Source organism: Cnephaeus nilssonii (assembly GCF_951640355.1).
Source record: "Cnephaeus nilssonii genome assembly, chromosome: 22".
In the NCBI taxonomy this organism is placed as follows: Eukaryota; Metazoa; Chordata; class Mammalia; order Chiroptera; family Vespertilionidae; genus Cnephaeus; species Cnephaeus nilssonii.
The window spans coordinates 6,155,391-6,171,813 of NC_137093.1; the positions used below are offsets into that span (position 1 = coordinate 6,155,391).

Here is a 16,423-nt window from a genome sequence, read left to right on the forward strand (position 1 = left end):
TCTTAGGTTTTAAAAGCTTCCTCGTGTAATTGTAATGGGCAGTCAGGGTTGAGAACCACTGTTTTAACTGAAGAAACGTGTATTTAGACCTGTGCATGTCACACCATCTAATTAAGGGTCACAACAGCTCTGTGAGGTAAGAAGGGCTTGGGTAGAATTATCCCCATTTTACAGGTAGAGTCATTGTGATGGCTGGGAAGTTGCCCATCTTGTAAAAATGGTGGCCCCGCAAACAGAACCTAAATCTCCAGGGATTGTTAATCTAGTCTCATTAGGTTATGCCGCCAAACCCTAGTAGGTTTAATTAAGAGCGTTCATAGTGCTGTTCCTTGCCCTCCCTCACTCAGTTGTGAATTCCATCCAGTCTGTCTCCGTTCATCTCTCTCCCTTTATCTTTTGTTCCTGAACGCAGGAACTGAATAAAAAGCGGACCCAGAAGGAAATGGAGCACGCCATGCTGATCCGGCATGACGAGTCCACCCGAGAGCTAGAGTACCGGCAGCTGCACACGTTACAGAAGCTACGCATGGATCTGATCCGTCTACAGCACCAGACTGAACTGGAAAACCAGCTGGAGTACAATAAGAGGCGGGAAAGGGAACTGCACAGAAAGCATGTCATGGAACTTCGGCAACAGCCAAAAAACTTAAAGGTAAGAGGAAATGGAAGTATCTCCCTGTCTGTGCTCCAGAACAGAGTGGGCCTGGATCAGTGGCTCCTACACCTGGATGATGACGGTCAGAATCATCTGGGCGGCATTTCAAAATTACAAATTTCTGGACGCTGCATCTACTGAATGAGACTCTCCAGATGTGAAGCACAAGAATCTGTATAGAACAAACTCCTGAAGAGACGTTGCTGGGCAGGCTCATTTGGAAGCCTTTCTACAAGATGATCTTTCCCTTTTTCTTTATATCCGTTACGTAATTTCTCTGACTGCCTCGTGACCTGCCCTTTGAAAAATTGTAATGCATGGACCACCAGCAGCCCATGGTTCTAAAACCAGGAAATAAGAAAGCTACCTGGCAGGTGTAGGGCAGATAAGTTTCATCTGTCAGACCAGTCATATGATTGGTAATAGCACTACCAATTGAAAACGACTGTATTGAAAAAGACTAAAGCACACCAAGCTTTTAGGAAAGAGTGTGACATCTGCCATGTTGATGGGGATCAACAATGAATCTAGATGTGCCTGCACTAGAGAGATGGAGCTCCTCTGGCCCTAACTGCCTCCAGATCATGGTGGCTGCCTGCTAAATGGGCTCTATAGACTAGACCAGTGGTCGGCAAACCGCGGCTCGCGAGCCACATGCGGCTCTTTGGCCCCTTGAGTGTGGCTCTTCCACAAAATACCACGTGCGGGCGCTCACGTACAGTGCAATTGAAACTTCGTGGCCCACGCGCAGAAGTCGGTTTTCGGCCTGGGCGAGTCTATTTTGAAGAAGTGGTTCTAACGCCGAGCCACTCTCAAGGGGCCAAAGAGCCGCATGTGCCTCGCGAGCCGCGGTTTGCCGACCACTGGACCAGACTATTGCTCTATGTCAAGGGAGACACTGTCAGTTTTGACACAGATTTGAACCACTCGATCACTCTGGCCATGCTCCTCTCTAGCCAAATCCTAGCCTGTCCAATTAGTGATCCCTGTAATCACAGCTCTTCCAGGGGTTCAAGAAATACACATGTGATTGTGAGGCAAACTGATGGAATGCCTTTGGACTTACAATACACCCCACCTTCTCCTTGCCAAAATGCAAATTTGATATTGCTACATGCAGTATAACCTCTTAATAGGGGGCAGGGGTAATACTAAAATTACTTTTCCTTTTTATTTATGCTGAAATTTAGTGTAATTGTCAAGGAAACACAGAACAGTGAAAGCTGGCTTATACATTGTCATCTTTTTTCTTACTTGGAAATGAGGTGGGGGGCAACAAAAAGGGGAAAACAACAAATAATAGAGGACACTAAGGATTTTGACTAGGAAACCATTAAAATAATGAACACACTTTTAACAAACTGAGCTTTATAGTACGCCACAATCTGCTTAGAGTTGTGATCTCCTTATAACAATTCATATTTTCATCCATTCATAAATTCAAAATTATTTCTATTTATCCTATATAATAAAAGCCTAATATGCTAAGTGTCTGGTCGACCGGTCGGCCGTTCAACTAATCAAAATATAATATGTTAATATATGCTAAGGCCACTCAACCGCTCGCTATGATGTGCACTGACCACAAGGAGGCAGACAGTCCACAGGTCGACCAGTTGCTATGACGTGCACTGACCACCAGGGGGCAGAATCTCCGACTGGTAGGTTAGCTTGATGCTGGGATCCCGCCGGTCAGGACTGAGTGAGATGGGCCAGACACGCCCTGGAGCCATCCCACGGTCCCTCCCTGGCCCTGATCGTGCACCAGTGAGGTCTCTTGGCCTGGCATGCACCCTCTTGCAATTCAGGACCCCTCGGGGGATGTCAGGGAGCCAGTTTCAGCCCAATCCCGCAGGCCAGGCCGAGGGACCCCAGTGGTGCATGAATTTGTACACTGGCCTCTAGTTTAATATAAAACCAAAAGTATTGGTAGAGTTAACTCTTGCTGTGTCATATGTATTCTTTGTTATTGACCAGTGGTGTGGGTCACTGTACAAAAAGACAGATGGTCCCAGCACCTGTATTGTATCATTACAATGGAAGACTTCCTGTATTTACTGATGTGTCTTTATTTTCTTTTTGTCACTTTATCACACAGGCCATGGAAATGCAAATTAAAAAACAGTTTCAGGACACTTGCAAAGTACAGACCAAACAGTATAAAGCACTCAAGAATCACCAGTTGGAAGTTACTCCAAAGAATGAGCACAAAACAATCTTAAAGACACTGAAAGATGAGCAGACAAGAAAACTTGCCATTTTGGCAGAGCAGTATGAACAGAGTATAAATGAAATGATGGCCTCTCAAGCGGTAAGTGGTTAGGTTTGGTGCCATGGCTTCAAGAGTATTGGGAATCAAGAAAACTCAAGACCCAGCCTTTTGCTCTCAAGATGATTCTTGCACAAATTTAGGATATTGGTGTTTTTCTGCCCAGAGAACTGAGGAAATGACGACGCTGAATAAACCCAAGCCGATTCGGATACTTGCTGGAGTGTGTGTTATAAGATGGAACTCAAGGAATACCAAGCTAAATCAGATCTGTGGCACATAGGGACTCTGAGGGCAAGATGTGATAGATACGGCATATAATACCATGTTTTCATTCGTCAAAAATTACTCAACCGATGTCAGGCATAAATGAGTAAGATGCACAGACACATTCATTCAATAAACTTTTACTAGCATCTGTGTTCAGCACCCTGCTGGGCTCAGAGAGTGGTGAGCTAGAGAGACAACATAAAATAAAAAGAAAGCATAATACATGCTTTGAAGTGGGAGGTGAGGGGGGCTGTGGAAGGTAAGTAGGAACAACTAATCTAGTCTAGGGAAAGTTTTTCATCGAGAGCCAAGAAGACTGAAGAAACTTACTGCAGTAAACAGGTTCCGTGGAAAGGGGCCTACATAAGCAAAGGTCCAAAAGTTGTAAAGTGTGCATTTGGGGACTGAAAGAACTTTGGTGTGAGCCCAAAGTTTAAGGAGGAGGATTGTGGGAGCCTAAAATAGGTCATAAACTGTTGGTAAGCCAGAGATGGGAGCTTGCCTGGTAATTCTGTGTAGTTTTCACAAGGAGATGAGACTTAAAGAATAATAGTTTTCCAAACAGACAAGAGAAAAAGTTATTACTAGCAGAGGATACTGTATATGCAAAGATTCAAAATCCCGACACAGGATGGCACATTTGAGGAACAATCAGTAGATATGGCAGGAGTTTAAAGGGAAGCAGGTCAGATCCTCAAAAGCCATTGTAGAAGCAATAGAGAGCCCCTGAAGCCTATTTTAAGAAGGAAAGCGAAGGGTCAGATCTGTGTGATAGATACTGGCAGTAATGTGTCACATATAGGCAAAGAGACCTGTTAGGAAGCTATTGTAATAGTCATGGGGAAAAAGGGAATAAAGGCCTGAACTAAGAGAGAACATGCTAATGGCGATGGGGAGGAAGGAGGAGGATTTGAGAAATATTTAGGAGATAGAAATATTTAAGAGATCGAACTTAGTGACCATTGAAAGATAGGTTTGATAACAGTGGGATAGGTCATCATTTTACCAAGATAAATAGAAGAAGGGGCAAGTTTAGGTGCCTGGTAGATAATTGGCTGAGTTGTGGACATGTTATCTGAGCTAACTTGGTATCCAAGTAGAGAGGTACAGAGAGGGAAGTCTAGAGTTCGAGAGAGTGTCAGGATTAAAGACAAGAAGTTAGGCATCATTATTATATGGTGGCAGTTGTAGCTTTAGGAATACCTGAGATCTAGGGACAGGAGATAGTATTAGAGAGGGAGGAGACCAAGGACAGAGTTGTGGACACCAACATGTGAGGTCTGAGTAGAAGTAGACTGAAGAAGATGAATAATCAGCAATGTGGGAGGGGAACCAGAGAGAGCATATCGCAGAAGCCAGAACAAGCGTTTCTAGTTGATTTTAGATGTTGCAGAAAGACCAGTTGGACCTAGCAGTGGATTTGTCCATTGATTGTCACAATCAGTGGAGTGGTGGGAATGGAAGGCGAGATAGTGCATTGAAAAAGTGATTAGGCGAGCCCTAGCCGGTTTGACTCAGTGGATAGAGCGTCAACCTGCAGACTGAAGGGTCCTGGGTTCGATTCCAGTCAAGGGCACATGCCCAGGTTGTGGGCTCGATCCCCACTAGGGGGCGTGCAGGAGGCAGCCAATCAATGATTCTCCCTCATCATTGATGTTTCTCTCTCTCCCTCTCCCTTCCTCTCTGAAATCAATAGAAATATATATTTTTTTAAAGTTATTATGTGAGAGAGAAACTGTAAGTGAGAATGCTTTTCCCAGATCTTCATCAGTGGAGGAAAGGAGAAAGAACTATAGCTAGAGGAACACACAGTTAAAAGAATGACTTCTGTTTATTGGGAAAGGCTTAATAAACATGTCCTTAGGCTGAGGATAGGAGCCAATGTATTCATTCATTCATTTATCCAATAAGTACATATTGAGTGTTTATATACTGTACTCCAGGCATCCTGGATACTGTGGTGAATAAGACAGTCATCAGTTGTGTTTTCATGGAACCTGAAGAAGAGTGGAGGAAACAGATAAACAGATATAAGAGTGGAGGAAAAGTCTATTCATTGTAATGGCAGAGCAAGTGCGGTGTGTTAATAGAGTGTAAACCAGGAGAGGTAGGCTGACATGAAAAGGTCTCAGACACAGTGATCATTTAAGCTGAAGTGTAAGAAGCACATTCCAGGCAAAAGGAACAGCATTTTTAAAGATGAGAAAGACAGTGGCACTGTTCTAGAATTCAAGTCCATTATGTTCAGAATGTAGAGAAGAAGCAAAAGCCTAAGTGAGAAGAAGATGAGGGTAAATGGGCTAGGTCATGTAAGGGCTTGCAAACTTTCTTAAGATTTTTTATCTTTATCCTAGAAGCAATGGGAAGCCACTAATGAGTATTAAGGAGGGGACTAATGTCAGATTTGCATTTTTTGAACAATCACTCTGGTGACATGTGGAGAATGTCCTGAGAGATGGCAAGGGCGGATATATAAGGATATGGGCATAAGGGAGTGGTAGCTAGACCAGAGAGGGATCATTGGGATGAAGGAGAAGTGACTAAATTTGAGATATAGGCAAAAGATGGGTTTGAAAGCACTTAGAAACCAGATTAAATGTGGAGAGTGAGGTATTAAGGATGACTCCAAGTCTCTAGTTTGAACAAAATGGTAGATGGTACTACCATTTACCTAAGTGGTTAAAAAATAATAAAAGGGAAGTGGAGCAGATTGGGATAGAGGGAAGGGAAATATGATTAATATTTGTCGTGTTGAGCTTGATGGCCTGGGAAACATCCAGGTGAAGATGTGTCTAGGTGATAAGCTAGCGTGGACCTCAGAAGAGAAGTCTGAAATAGAGGTGCAGCTGTGGGAACTATTTGCATGCAGATGGTAATTGGAGTCTTTGGAATAGATGAGATTCCTTAGGAAGCGAGATTAGAGGAAGAAGAGTGCCCACAACAAAGCCCTGAGAAACACCCATATTTAATGGTCCAGTAAGGTAGGGTGTACCTGGAAAAGGAGAGGAGAGAGGGAAAACCAAGAGGGTGTGTGGTATCAGAAGAACAAGAGAAAGATTTCAGGGGAAAAGGGGCAATCTATATCAAACGCTGCTTGGAAGAGCCTTCATTAGTGACCTTGATGTGAGCAAATAAGTAGAGGAGTAGGATCAGAATGAGGAGTGCAAGATGGGTGTGCAGCGGGGCTGAGGGAAGGAGAGGGAGAGAGGGTTGATAGGGACATAAAGGTTGAGAGGATTTTCGTCTAGTTCATCTTGGTACTCTCAGCATCTGCATCAATGCCTGGCATCCAAGTGCTCACTAAACGCTTGTTATAGAAGATGGGAGATAGTGTGTCAGGAATGTAGGTTCAAGATTGCCCTTGGATAAAAGGAGAGAAACAGCCTTTTCTCTGCAGCAGCAAGGAGAGAAAAACATAGATGATCATTACAACAGTCCTTTACTGACTGCTTACCATGTGCCAGGCACTGTTTTAAGTATTTTCTAAGTGTTAGTTCATTTTTGTGAAACTCCTTTGAAGTCATTATTGTTTTAATCCTAATTTACCTATAAGGAAACTAAGATTTATTTAAATAGAGCCACTTGCTTAGGGCAGGAGATGGCAAACGTTCTCTGTAAAGGGGCAGGTAGTAAATATTTTAGGCTTTGTGGAGCACAGGATCATTGTCACAACTGCTCAACTCTGTTATTGTAGTACAAAAGCAGCCATAGACAATACAAACTGAATGAGCATGTCTGTGTTTCAACAAAACTTTATTTATAAAAACAGGCAGCAATCCAGGTTTAGCCCTTGAGCTGTAGTGTGCCAACTCCTGACTTAGGGTCACATGACTAATTGGAGCAGGAGCTAAGATTTGAACCTATTTTCAGGTGAGCTTATAAGCCTGTATGCTTGGCCACTACTACGTTATGCTGCCTCTATCACATCCTTTTCTTCAGTTTAATTCACTTTACAAAACAGACATGATATTTACCTCTACTTTTACTTATAAAACGTTGTGATGGATTTTGTATGTGCAGCTTTTGGGGGATCAATAGCAAATACTGGAATATCCTCTGATTTCTAGACTGGCACTTTTGTGGAGTCAGAGCTGGTACAGAATAACATAGTTACTGACATTAATAATAGAATGCCAGAAGTAAGAGGAGCTGGCCGTGTTCTTCAGTGGTCTCCAGTGCCCACAGGAGAAGCCTCCCCCACGTGGCCAGGGCTTATAGCAATTAACACAGATGAGTAGAAATGAACAGACGTTCATTCCCTTTATTGGTAAGGGGCCTCCCATATCAGGAGGGAATTGATAACAATCTCATTGGGTCAGTAAACCCTTTGGCATTTATCTGTAAGGCTGTTCCTGCTGCAGATTGACTGTTGTTTTGTCTAGTATTTCTTCTGCCTTCGTTTCTCACTGGGAAAATGAGAAGAGAGAGATCTTCTTTAGTGGGTTTCAGTGAAAGCTGGTTAAGATGAATTACTGGGAAGCACCTTGGAAATATGGTTACATTATTTATTTTGTATTCATTTTGCTATATAGTATATTTCTCCAAAAGCACTTAAGAAGGCACTATGCAAATAACTTTCTAAAACTATTCTAATATTTCAGAGAGTCATTTCTCAATCAACATATTGAGATATATTGGTAATTCTCTTGTTCATCTTTGTATCTCAACATTGTACAGATAGGGAAGGAAGTATAAGGTGAATGATAACTATCTTGGCAAAATGGTCTATGTGTATGGATACGTGCCGATAAACTCGGTAGAAATGTCTAATTCAAGGGTTCTAATCTCAGAGTTCCCAGCCGAACTGAGGGCTTGCCAAATCTAGACAAAACCAAGCCTGAGACAGGAGGGTCATCATCCCTAAACATACTCCTGCTCATGGCCCCAAACCTTCAACTATGCTCACCAAAGGTTGTCATTTCTGCTGGCTGGCTGGGCCCATTCCCCACACAGGATCGGTATCATCGTGCATAACAAACACAAAGTTCAGGTGCTACAGGGAAGCGAGAGAAACGGTCAGGCTGGTTTACACTCTGACTTTACTGCTTCAAACCAGAATATGCCCCTTAAGATGATCAAGGCTACCTGCTGTGGGGAAGAGATTTTGAGCCACTTGAGTTTTAGATTGGCTGGCCAGCAGGGTAACATATAGCCAATCACAGGGACCAACATTACTTGCTAGGAGCATAACGGCACTATGGTATATTCCTCAAGTGGAATCATTGTATTTTTTTAGACCTGAGGTTATCTAAATGTATTATGATGTTCGGATTAAAGATACCTAAATATGGAAATGGTTAGTCAAAACCAAAATAACAATATCTATTAATACATCAAGGACTAGGCCTTAAGATTTTATATGGATTCTTTCATTTAAACTTCACACCAATCTTAGACACTTGTTGTTTAGAACTTATTTTCCTGAGATGAAAAAAACAAAAGAGAGAGACTGGGAGAGGTTACATAACTTGCCAAGGTGACCCACTTAAGTGAATGGTGGAGCTCGAGTTTAGGCTCAGGCGTCTGCCTCTAAAGCCCCAAGTTTAATCACTGGAGTGTGTAGCATTCCTGACTCCTGCTGGTGTGGTTGTATGGTTGTGTGTGTGTGTGTGTAAGAAAGACTGTTTTAAGGGTGTGCTTTTAGAAGTGTGTAGCCCATTGGGCAGAGTGTACTATTTTTGATTCCTAACTCTGGATGTACCCAGGACATCTCTCTCTTTTTCTGAGGGGACCTGTTACAATCCGAGCACCTAAACATCTTCCCGTAGTCACTACATGCTGTAAGCGAGGCGTGAATTACAGTGTGTGTCTTCTGTGCCCGCAGTTACGGCTAGATGAGGCTCAGGAAGCAGAATGCCAGGCCTTGAGGCTACAGCTCCAGCAGGAAATGGAGCTGCTCAACGCCTATCAGAGCAAAATCAAGATGCAAACAGAGGCACAACATGAACGTGAGCTCCAGAAGCTAGAGCAGAGGGTGTCTCTGCGCAGAGCACATCTTGAGCAGAAGGTAGGAGTGTCCTGTGGGTCCTGTGCAGCTGGGGGGAGGGCGGGGCACAGCCTGGAAACTGCCATTCGTTGAGCCCTGCCTGTGTACCAGGGATTAGAGTAGACACTGTTCATTTATTACCTGCTTCTACACTCCTCGTACCCGAGAGGTAGGCATAATCTCCATGCTACAGGCAGGATGCTAAGGCTCAATGTGGTTAGGTTACTTGCATAAATCTGATCCCAGAGCCTAAGCTCTTTCTATTACTCTCCTAGGAAACCCCCCACGTTCCCAGCCGGAGGAATACATGGGTTCCTGGGTAGTTGATATGACATGTGAAAGGCACTGCGAGCTGATAGCATGGCTGCTAAATGGCATGAGGAAGCCAAGTGCAGATTTGGCTTTCATTTTTAGCTATTTCTAAATGAAAAGAAACCACCAGCAAGGCTCTTTTAAAAAATTGAAATGAAGAGAGGTTGATATTGCCATGCATAATAAATGTTATCTGAATTAAAATATTCATTGCTTTAAATATTGCTGAGGAATATGAAGTGGAAAAGATTTCATAAAGCATCTCCAAGCTGTTGTTGACCATTTATTTGCTTAACCAGTTATTTGTACTTCCGGTACTTCCCTGAGACCAACGTGAAGACTACCATCCCAGCTCCTTTCTAGAACTAAATTGCTGATGACCCAGGGGGCATTCGGCTCTCTATGGGATAGCAGCACAGTCTAATTGTGCTTGAGTGTCTTTTACCTCCTCCTGAGTTTTCTCCCGCTGAGACAGGACACTGACCTCCATCAGCCCAGCTGCTTAGCTTGCTAGAATGGTAGAGCTATAGCCCCAGGTGGCCCCAAGCATTTTTATTCTTGTGAGCAAGTTTTAGATATAATGGATTAGATACAAAACATGTACCACAGGAGCCTCCCGCCTGCCCCATATAGTTTACTCTTGAGTTCCTGTGGGTCTGTGTGTCATATGTGTGGGTGTATGTGCACGTGTGCATGTGGGTGCCTGTTGGGAGATCCTTTCTATTAACAATCTGCTCATTGTGCTTATTTCAGATTGAGGAAGAGCTGGCTGCCCTTCAGAAGGAACGCAGCGAGAGAATAAAGTATCTATTGGAAAGGCAAGAGCGAGAGATTGAAACTTTTGACATGGAGAGCCTCAGAATGGGATTTGGGAATTTGGTTACATTAGATTTTCCTAAGGAGGACTATAGATGAGATTAAATTTTTTTGCCATTTACAAAAAAATAAAAATAAAACAGAAAAAAATTCAGACCCTGCAAAACCACATTCCCCATTTTAACGGGCGTTGCTCTCACTCTCTCTCTCTCTTACTCTTACTGACATCGTGTCGGACTAGTGCCTGTTTATTCTTACTCCATCAGGGGCCCTTTCCTCCCCCCGTGTCAACTTTCAGTGCTGGCCAAAACCTGGCCGTCTCTTCTACTCATAGTACACGTCACAGTATTGATGTGATTTAAAATGTTTCAGTGAAAACTTTGGAGACAGTTTTTAAAAAACCAATAAACCAACAACAACAAATGTGGATGTATATTGCTCTAAGCAATCACTCATTACCACCAATCTGTGAAAGTAAAGCAAAAAAATAATAATAATAAATGCCAAGGGGGAGAGAGACACAATATCCGCAGCCTTACACCTTAACTAGCTGCTGCATTATTTTATTTTATTTTATTTTTTTGGTATTTATTCATCAGGAATTAAAAAAAACAAAGTTTTATTAAAGATTGAAAAATTTGATACATTTTACAGAAACTAATTGTGATGTACATATCAGTGGTGACATATTATTACTTTTTTGGGGATGGGGGGTGGGGGGTGGGGTGAAGAGATCTTGTGATTTTTAAGAACCTGCTGGCAAGAGTTTAACTTGTCTTCAGCATATTCTGATTGTATCATAATCATTTTCTGCTGTTGCAGAGGATGTGAATACACTTAAGGAGCTCACAGAATCCCAGTAGCACAAATTGGGCTTTGGCAAATCGTGTATTTTGTGTATAGAAGGAATTTAAGGAGAGGTATTACTTATTTTCATATTGTATTTTAACTGTTTCTCTGATCAAATTTTTTTACTTCCTCCTCCTATTCCTCCCCACCTCCCTCCTTTTTCCAATTCAGTATTTGGAGTTCAACACTGTCTCTCAATCAGATCATCTTGATCTTTTTCTTTATTTCCCTTCCCCTCCCGAAGTCCCATATCTTGGTCATAAATATTGCATTATTCACACTTTCAAACTGTGTATTTTCTTACAATAAAAAATGATGAAAAAAAAAAGGCTTTACTTCTTTTGCATGCACTTTAAAAAACAAACATTTTTCAGGTTCCAAGGAAGAGCATGATAACTGTCAGAGCTTTTAATTATATTTGTAAATAAAAGTGTTCATCACATCGCCTTGCTGTGTTATTGTAGCAGGAAGTTTCCCTTCTAGGTTTACCAGTTCATAATTGAGATGGAGAGCCACCCTCCACAAACCGTTCTCCGTAGCCCCGGTTGCTCCGAGAAGAACCATTCAAGATCCTCAGGTAAAGCTGTGTCTTCCAAGTTCTTCTACGAGACTGAAAATAGTGTTGCACTATTTAAAGTGGTCAATGGCACCTTTTTGTCCTTAAGAATGGAAAAAGGCACATGTGTACACGCGCACGCACGCGCGCACACACACACACACACACACACACACACACACCAATGTGCCAGTCGTGCATAGAAGTACGTATTGCTAAGGAGAGAAATTAGGCACCCTTAAAGAAAGGCATGCTATGAAGAGAACATCAGAGCCAGATATTTGAAATGATCCCACTGTAATAGACCCCCACCTCATATTCTGCTTTTATTGAATAACTAGAGGCCCGATGCACGAAATTCATGCAAGGGACTCGGCCCCCTCTGTAGCGGCGGCTGCCTCTGCCTCGGCCCCGCCACCACGGCTTCGTCCGGAAGGTCATCTGGTCTAATTAACATATTATGCTTTTATTATTATAGGTTTTATGTGCACATCAATGAGGTAGTAAAACATATAACATAGGATATGGCTTTGGGGTTAAGGCAATCTCAGTAAGATCTCATATTCTTAGGGTTCAAAGTCTTGGACATTAAAAATCTAACTTGAGCATGATGACCTGAAAATGACTCTTATATTCTACAGAACATTGAGTCATCACAGACACATGTGACCAGTCATGTTCACTATAATAAACTATAGCAGAGAGGTATACTAAAAACATACAAAATATGTACCCTCGTGGATTAACCCCAACCATAAAGCCATAACTAGTCATCACCTGGTTTCCTAAGCAGCTTAGTTCATTGAAATTTCTGTTAGGTACACAGAAAATAATAAAGGGAAGGCTGGAAAGAAGACTCATAATGACCCATGAAAAACAGATAACCTGTATTTCCTGCTTATGCTTACTATGTGATGGGACACTAAGCATTTTACAGATGAGGAAATAAGCTCAGACCAGGATAAGTGGTGGTAGTGGAGACTGAATGGAGACCTGTCTGATTTCAGAACACACCCTCCTAAGCACAGGTCATCCTGTCAGTCAGAATATTAAGTCTTTTTTTTTTTTTTAATTTCTTTATTGATTAAGGTGTCACATATTTGTCCTCATCCCCCCATTCCCATCCCACACCCCTCCCCATGGATGCCCCAACCCCCTGTTGAACTTAACCATTGGTTAGGCTCTTATGCATGCACACAAGACCTTTGGTTGATCTCTCCCTTCTCCCCCCACCCTCCCCTATCCTCCCTCTGAGGCCCGATAGTCTGATCGGTGCCTCCTTGTTTCTGGTTCTGTTCTTGTTCATCAGTCCATGTTGTTCATCATTTCCCCTAGATGAGCGAAATCATGTGTCACTAGAGATGTACTTATAAGAATTGAATGTGCGACGGGCAATAATAGTTATGCTGACAGGCAAAAAATCAGTCTGTAGTGAGTTTCTTTCTGGACCAACAGTTCTTTTGAGACCCAATATCAATGTCCACCAGTTCCTTATGAGTACATGTCGGCACTGACCCCTCAGCTCTGGATGGTGGACAAATGGTGATAATGCAGGTCCGACTCCCTCTGGTTTGGTCTCGGCCGGACCCAGGGGGGGCACGGCTTCACCCGGACCCGGGACCCAGGCTCACCCGGATCCAGGGGCCCGCGGCCTCACCCAGACCCGGGCCCCAGGCTCACCCGGATCCAGGGGCCCGCGGCCTCACCCGGACCCGGGACCCAGGCTCACCCGGACCCGGGACCCAGGCTCACCCAGATCCAGGGGCCCGCGGCCTCACCCGGACCCGGGACCCAGGCTCACCCGGATCCAGGGGCCCGCGGCCTCACCCGGACCCGGGACCCAGGCTCACCCGGATCCAGGGGCCCGCGGCCTCACCCGGACCCGGGACCCAGGCTCACCCGGACCCGGGACCCAGGCTCACCCGGATCCAGGGGCCCGCGGCCTCACCCGGACCCGGGACCCAGGCTCACCCGGATCCTGGGGCCCGCAGCCTCACCCGGACCCGGGGCCAGGCTCACCCGGATCCAGGGGCCCGCGGCCTCACCCGGACCCGGGGCCAGGCTCACCCGGATCCAGGGGCCCGCGGCCTCACCCGGACCCGGGGCCAGGCTCACCCGGATCCAGGGGCCCGCGGCCTCACCCGGACCCGGGGCCAGGCTCACCCGGATCCAGGGGCCCGCGGCCTCTCCCGGACCCGGGGCCCAGGCTCACCCGGATCCAGGGGCCCGCGGCCTCACCCGGACCCGGGGCCCGCGGCCTCGCCCAGACCCGGGGCCCAGGCTCACCCGGATCCGGGGGCCCGCGGCCTCGCCCGGACCCGGGGCCCAGGCTCACCCGGATCCGGGGGCCCGCGGCCTCGCCCGGACCCGGGGCCCAGGCTCACCCGGATCCGGGGGCCCGCGGCAGAATATTAAGTCTTTAATAAGGCAGGAAAGCTTCATGAAGTCTGTTTCATCCATTTGTCTCCATAGTGAAAAATGTCTAGGTAGCTTGTGTAATCTTTATAAAATTTCCCTCTTCACAAGTTTGTCAGTGATGTGTTCCAAGGTAGAGTTACCAGAAGGAAGGAAGACCAGAAGGAAGAAATGGGGGTCCCTGCTCTCAACACCTGGGACACACTGGGTCAACTCTAGTACCTTCACGAGGAGGCAGTGAGAATAGACAAGAACCAGAATGGCAGCAGAACAGGTATGAAAGCGTTGCTGCGATAGCAACAGAGAGACTGTGTCCTATAATTTCAGCGTACACTAAACTCCCCTGAGTTAAAAAAGAAAATAATTATTGCAGGTTCATCGTACAAATTAGTAAGGGCTGCTTACCTTTGATTTGCAATGATCCATTCAATGATATTTACTGAGTACCTTATATGTCAGGTGCCAGTCCAAATGTATCTCAAACAGGTTAAGATCCTTCCCCTAATAGAGCTTTCAGTGGGGGTGGGAGGAAACTGAAAACAGGATAATTATAATAAACGATCTGACATGGTAATAAATGCTATAGCTAAAGGAAAAAGTAGGGAAGGGGGATTAGAAGTGCCAGGATCAGCATACACTCATTCAAGAAGTCTTTATTGAGCACCTACTGTGTGCCTGGGAGTGTAGCAGTAAAGATGGATGGGATCACTCTGCTGGAGCTCATAGTTTAAATCTCTACTGAAACAAGTAAATCAGCAGTAGACTAAGTTAACAGTGGAGTAAGACGAGGCATGACAATGCAAGGACTGGGTGCTACCAAGATTGTGAAGGAGCTGCAACAATTAGTCACAGAGGGTATCAGAGAATGCTTACCAGTGAGGTCTAATGAACCGAGTCAGTTTATTTCTTGAATTTATCATCCTCTGCAATTATTTGTTTATATAGCGACTGAAAGCATGCCCCCATAAAAACTCCATATACCCTCTGATTCTAATTTCCTAATATGTTTTGCCATAGAAATGACAAGATATAAAAAATCACATTTTTATTGTTCCAGTTTAGCAAAGCAGTGTAGATCCTTCCTGCTAATTACAATTAAAAACTAGATAAACTGAAGACACTGAAGAATAAAAGCAGGTGAGTTGTGGAAAAGCAAATAATACCATTCTCAGATGAAGAAAAATTGAGAATTGCCAACAGACAATCTACAAGAAAAGCTAAAGCAATTCTTCATACTGAAGGGAAATGATACCAGAAGAAAACCTGAATCTCTGGGAATGAAGGAAGAGCAACCAATGGCAAATGCCTGGATAAATGTAAGACTTTCCTCCCTCGTATTCCTGGAACTATTCTGAAACACATGTCTATTGCCATGCTTCTAAATTTTACATGAAGTGGTACCATTTTTATTCTAAGCAGACTGAAAAATCAGTTACGTATATTGTAACTCCAATTACCGAAAAAGAAAAGCCAAAGAGGTAATAGCCCAAATTCAATAGATAAATTCCAATATTTAAATAATCCTAAAGAAGGCGGGGAAGGGAGAACAGAGATATCAAGAAAAAGAGGGGCAAACAAAACAGAATAAAGTGGTAGAACTAAATCTCACCATAGCAATAATTACATTAAACATTAACAGTCTCTAGACAGTCCAGTTAAAAGGCAGAGATTGGTTCCCCTTGCCTTCATAAAGGGTCCAGTTTAATAGAAAAGATTAAAATTACACATACGTATTTTTAAGTTACAATTGTAATGTTGCCTTAGCATAGTACAAGAGAACCTGGCCTAGTCAGGGAAGGATTCCGGAAGGTCAGTTAAGAGGTACTGAGAAAGTGAAGAGGATGTTGTCCAAGAAAGAGGGTGTAGAGGGCAGAATCACAGGCAGCACTTGTAAAGGACCAAATCTGGAAGTAGCCTGGCATGTTCAAGGAACTGAGAGGAAGCCAGCAAGTTTGGAGTTTAATGAGAAGGCAAGTGGCAGGAAGCTCGGGAGGCTAACGGGGGTGAAATCATAGTCTGACAGGTCATGTTGAGGACCTGGTCTGTATCCCAGAGCAACTGAAAACGGAAGAGTTTTAAGCAGACAATATAAGAACAGAAGTCCCTTGTTCCCTGATCAAGAAGAGGTTTTAGGCCATGTACTGTGAATGTTTAAGTATTAGATATCAATCCGTGTTTCTCAGATCTGGTCTCGCCTATTAATCAGGGTTTAATGAGGGCCTTCTAGATTATTGTCCTGTTTACATATGTTCTGCCATGAAGTCAGAATGATGAGCAGTTCCCAAGGTTCCAGAG

At 44.1% G+C, this 16,423-nt stretch overlaps 1 protein-coding gene across 2 annotated transcripts in view; it reads left to right on the plus strand.

Moving 5' to 3' along the window:
- Positions 1-11,475, plus strand: part of TAOK3 (TAO kinase 3) — a 142,952-nt gene extending 131,477 nt beyond the window's left edge. For both annotated transcript variants that reach the window (XM_079762499.1, XM_079762500.1), the window contains 4 exons: positions 413-652; positions 2,754-2,966; positions 9,019-9,201; positions 10,246-11,475. In XM_079762499.1, coding sequence (XP_079618625.1) covers positions 413-652; positions 2,754-2,966; positions 9,019-9,201; positions 10,246-10,407 — 798 coding nt within the window. In that variant the 3' untranslated portion in view covers positions 10,408-11,475. The remainder of the gene's footprint in view (positions 1-412; positions 653-2,753; positions 2,967-9,018; positions 9,202-10,245) is intronic.
- Positions 11,476-16,423: the final 4,948 nt, after the last annotated feature.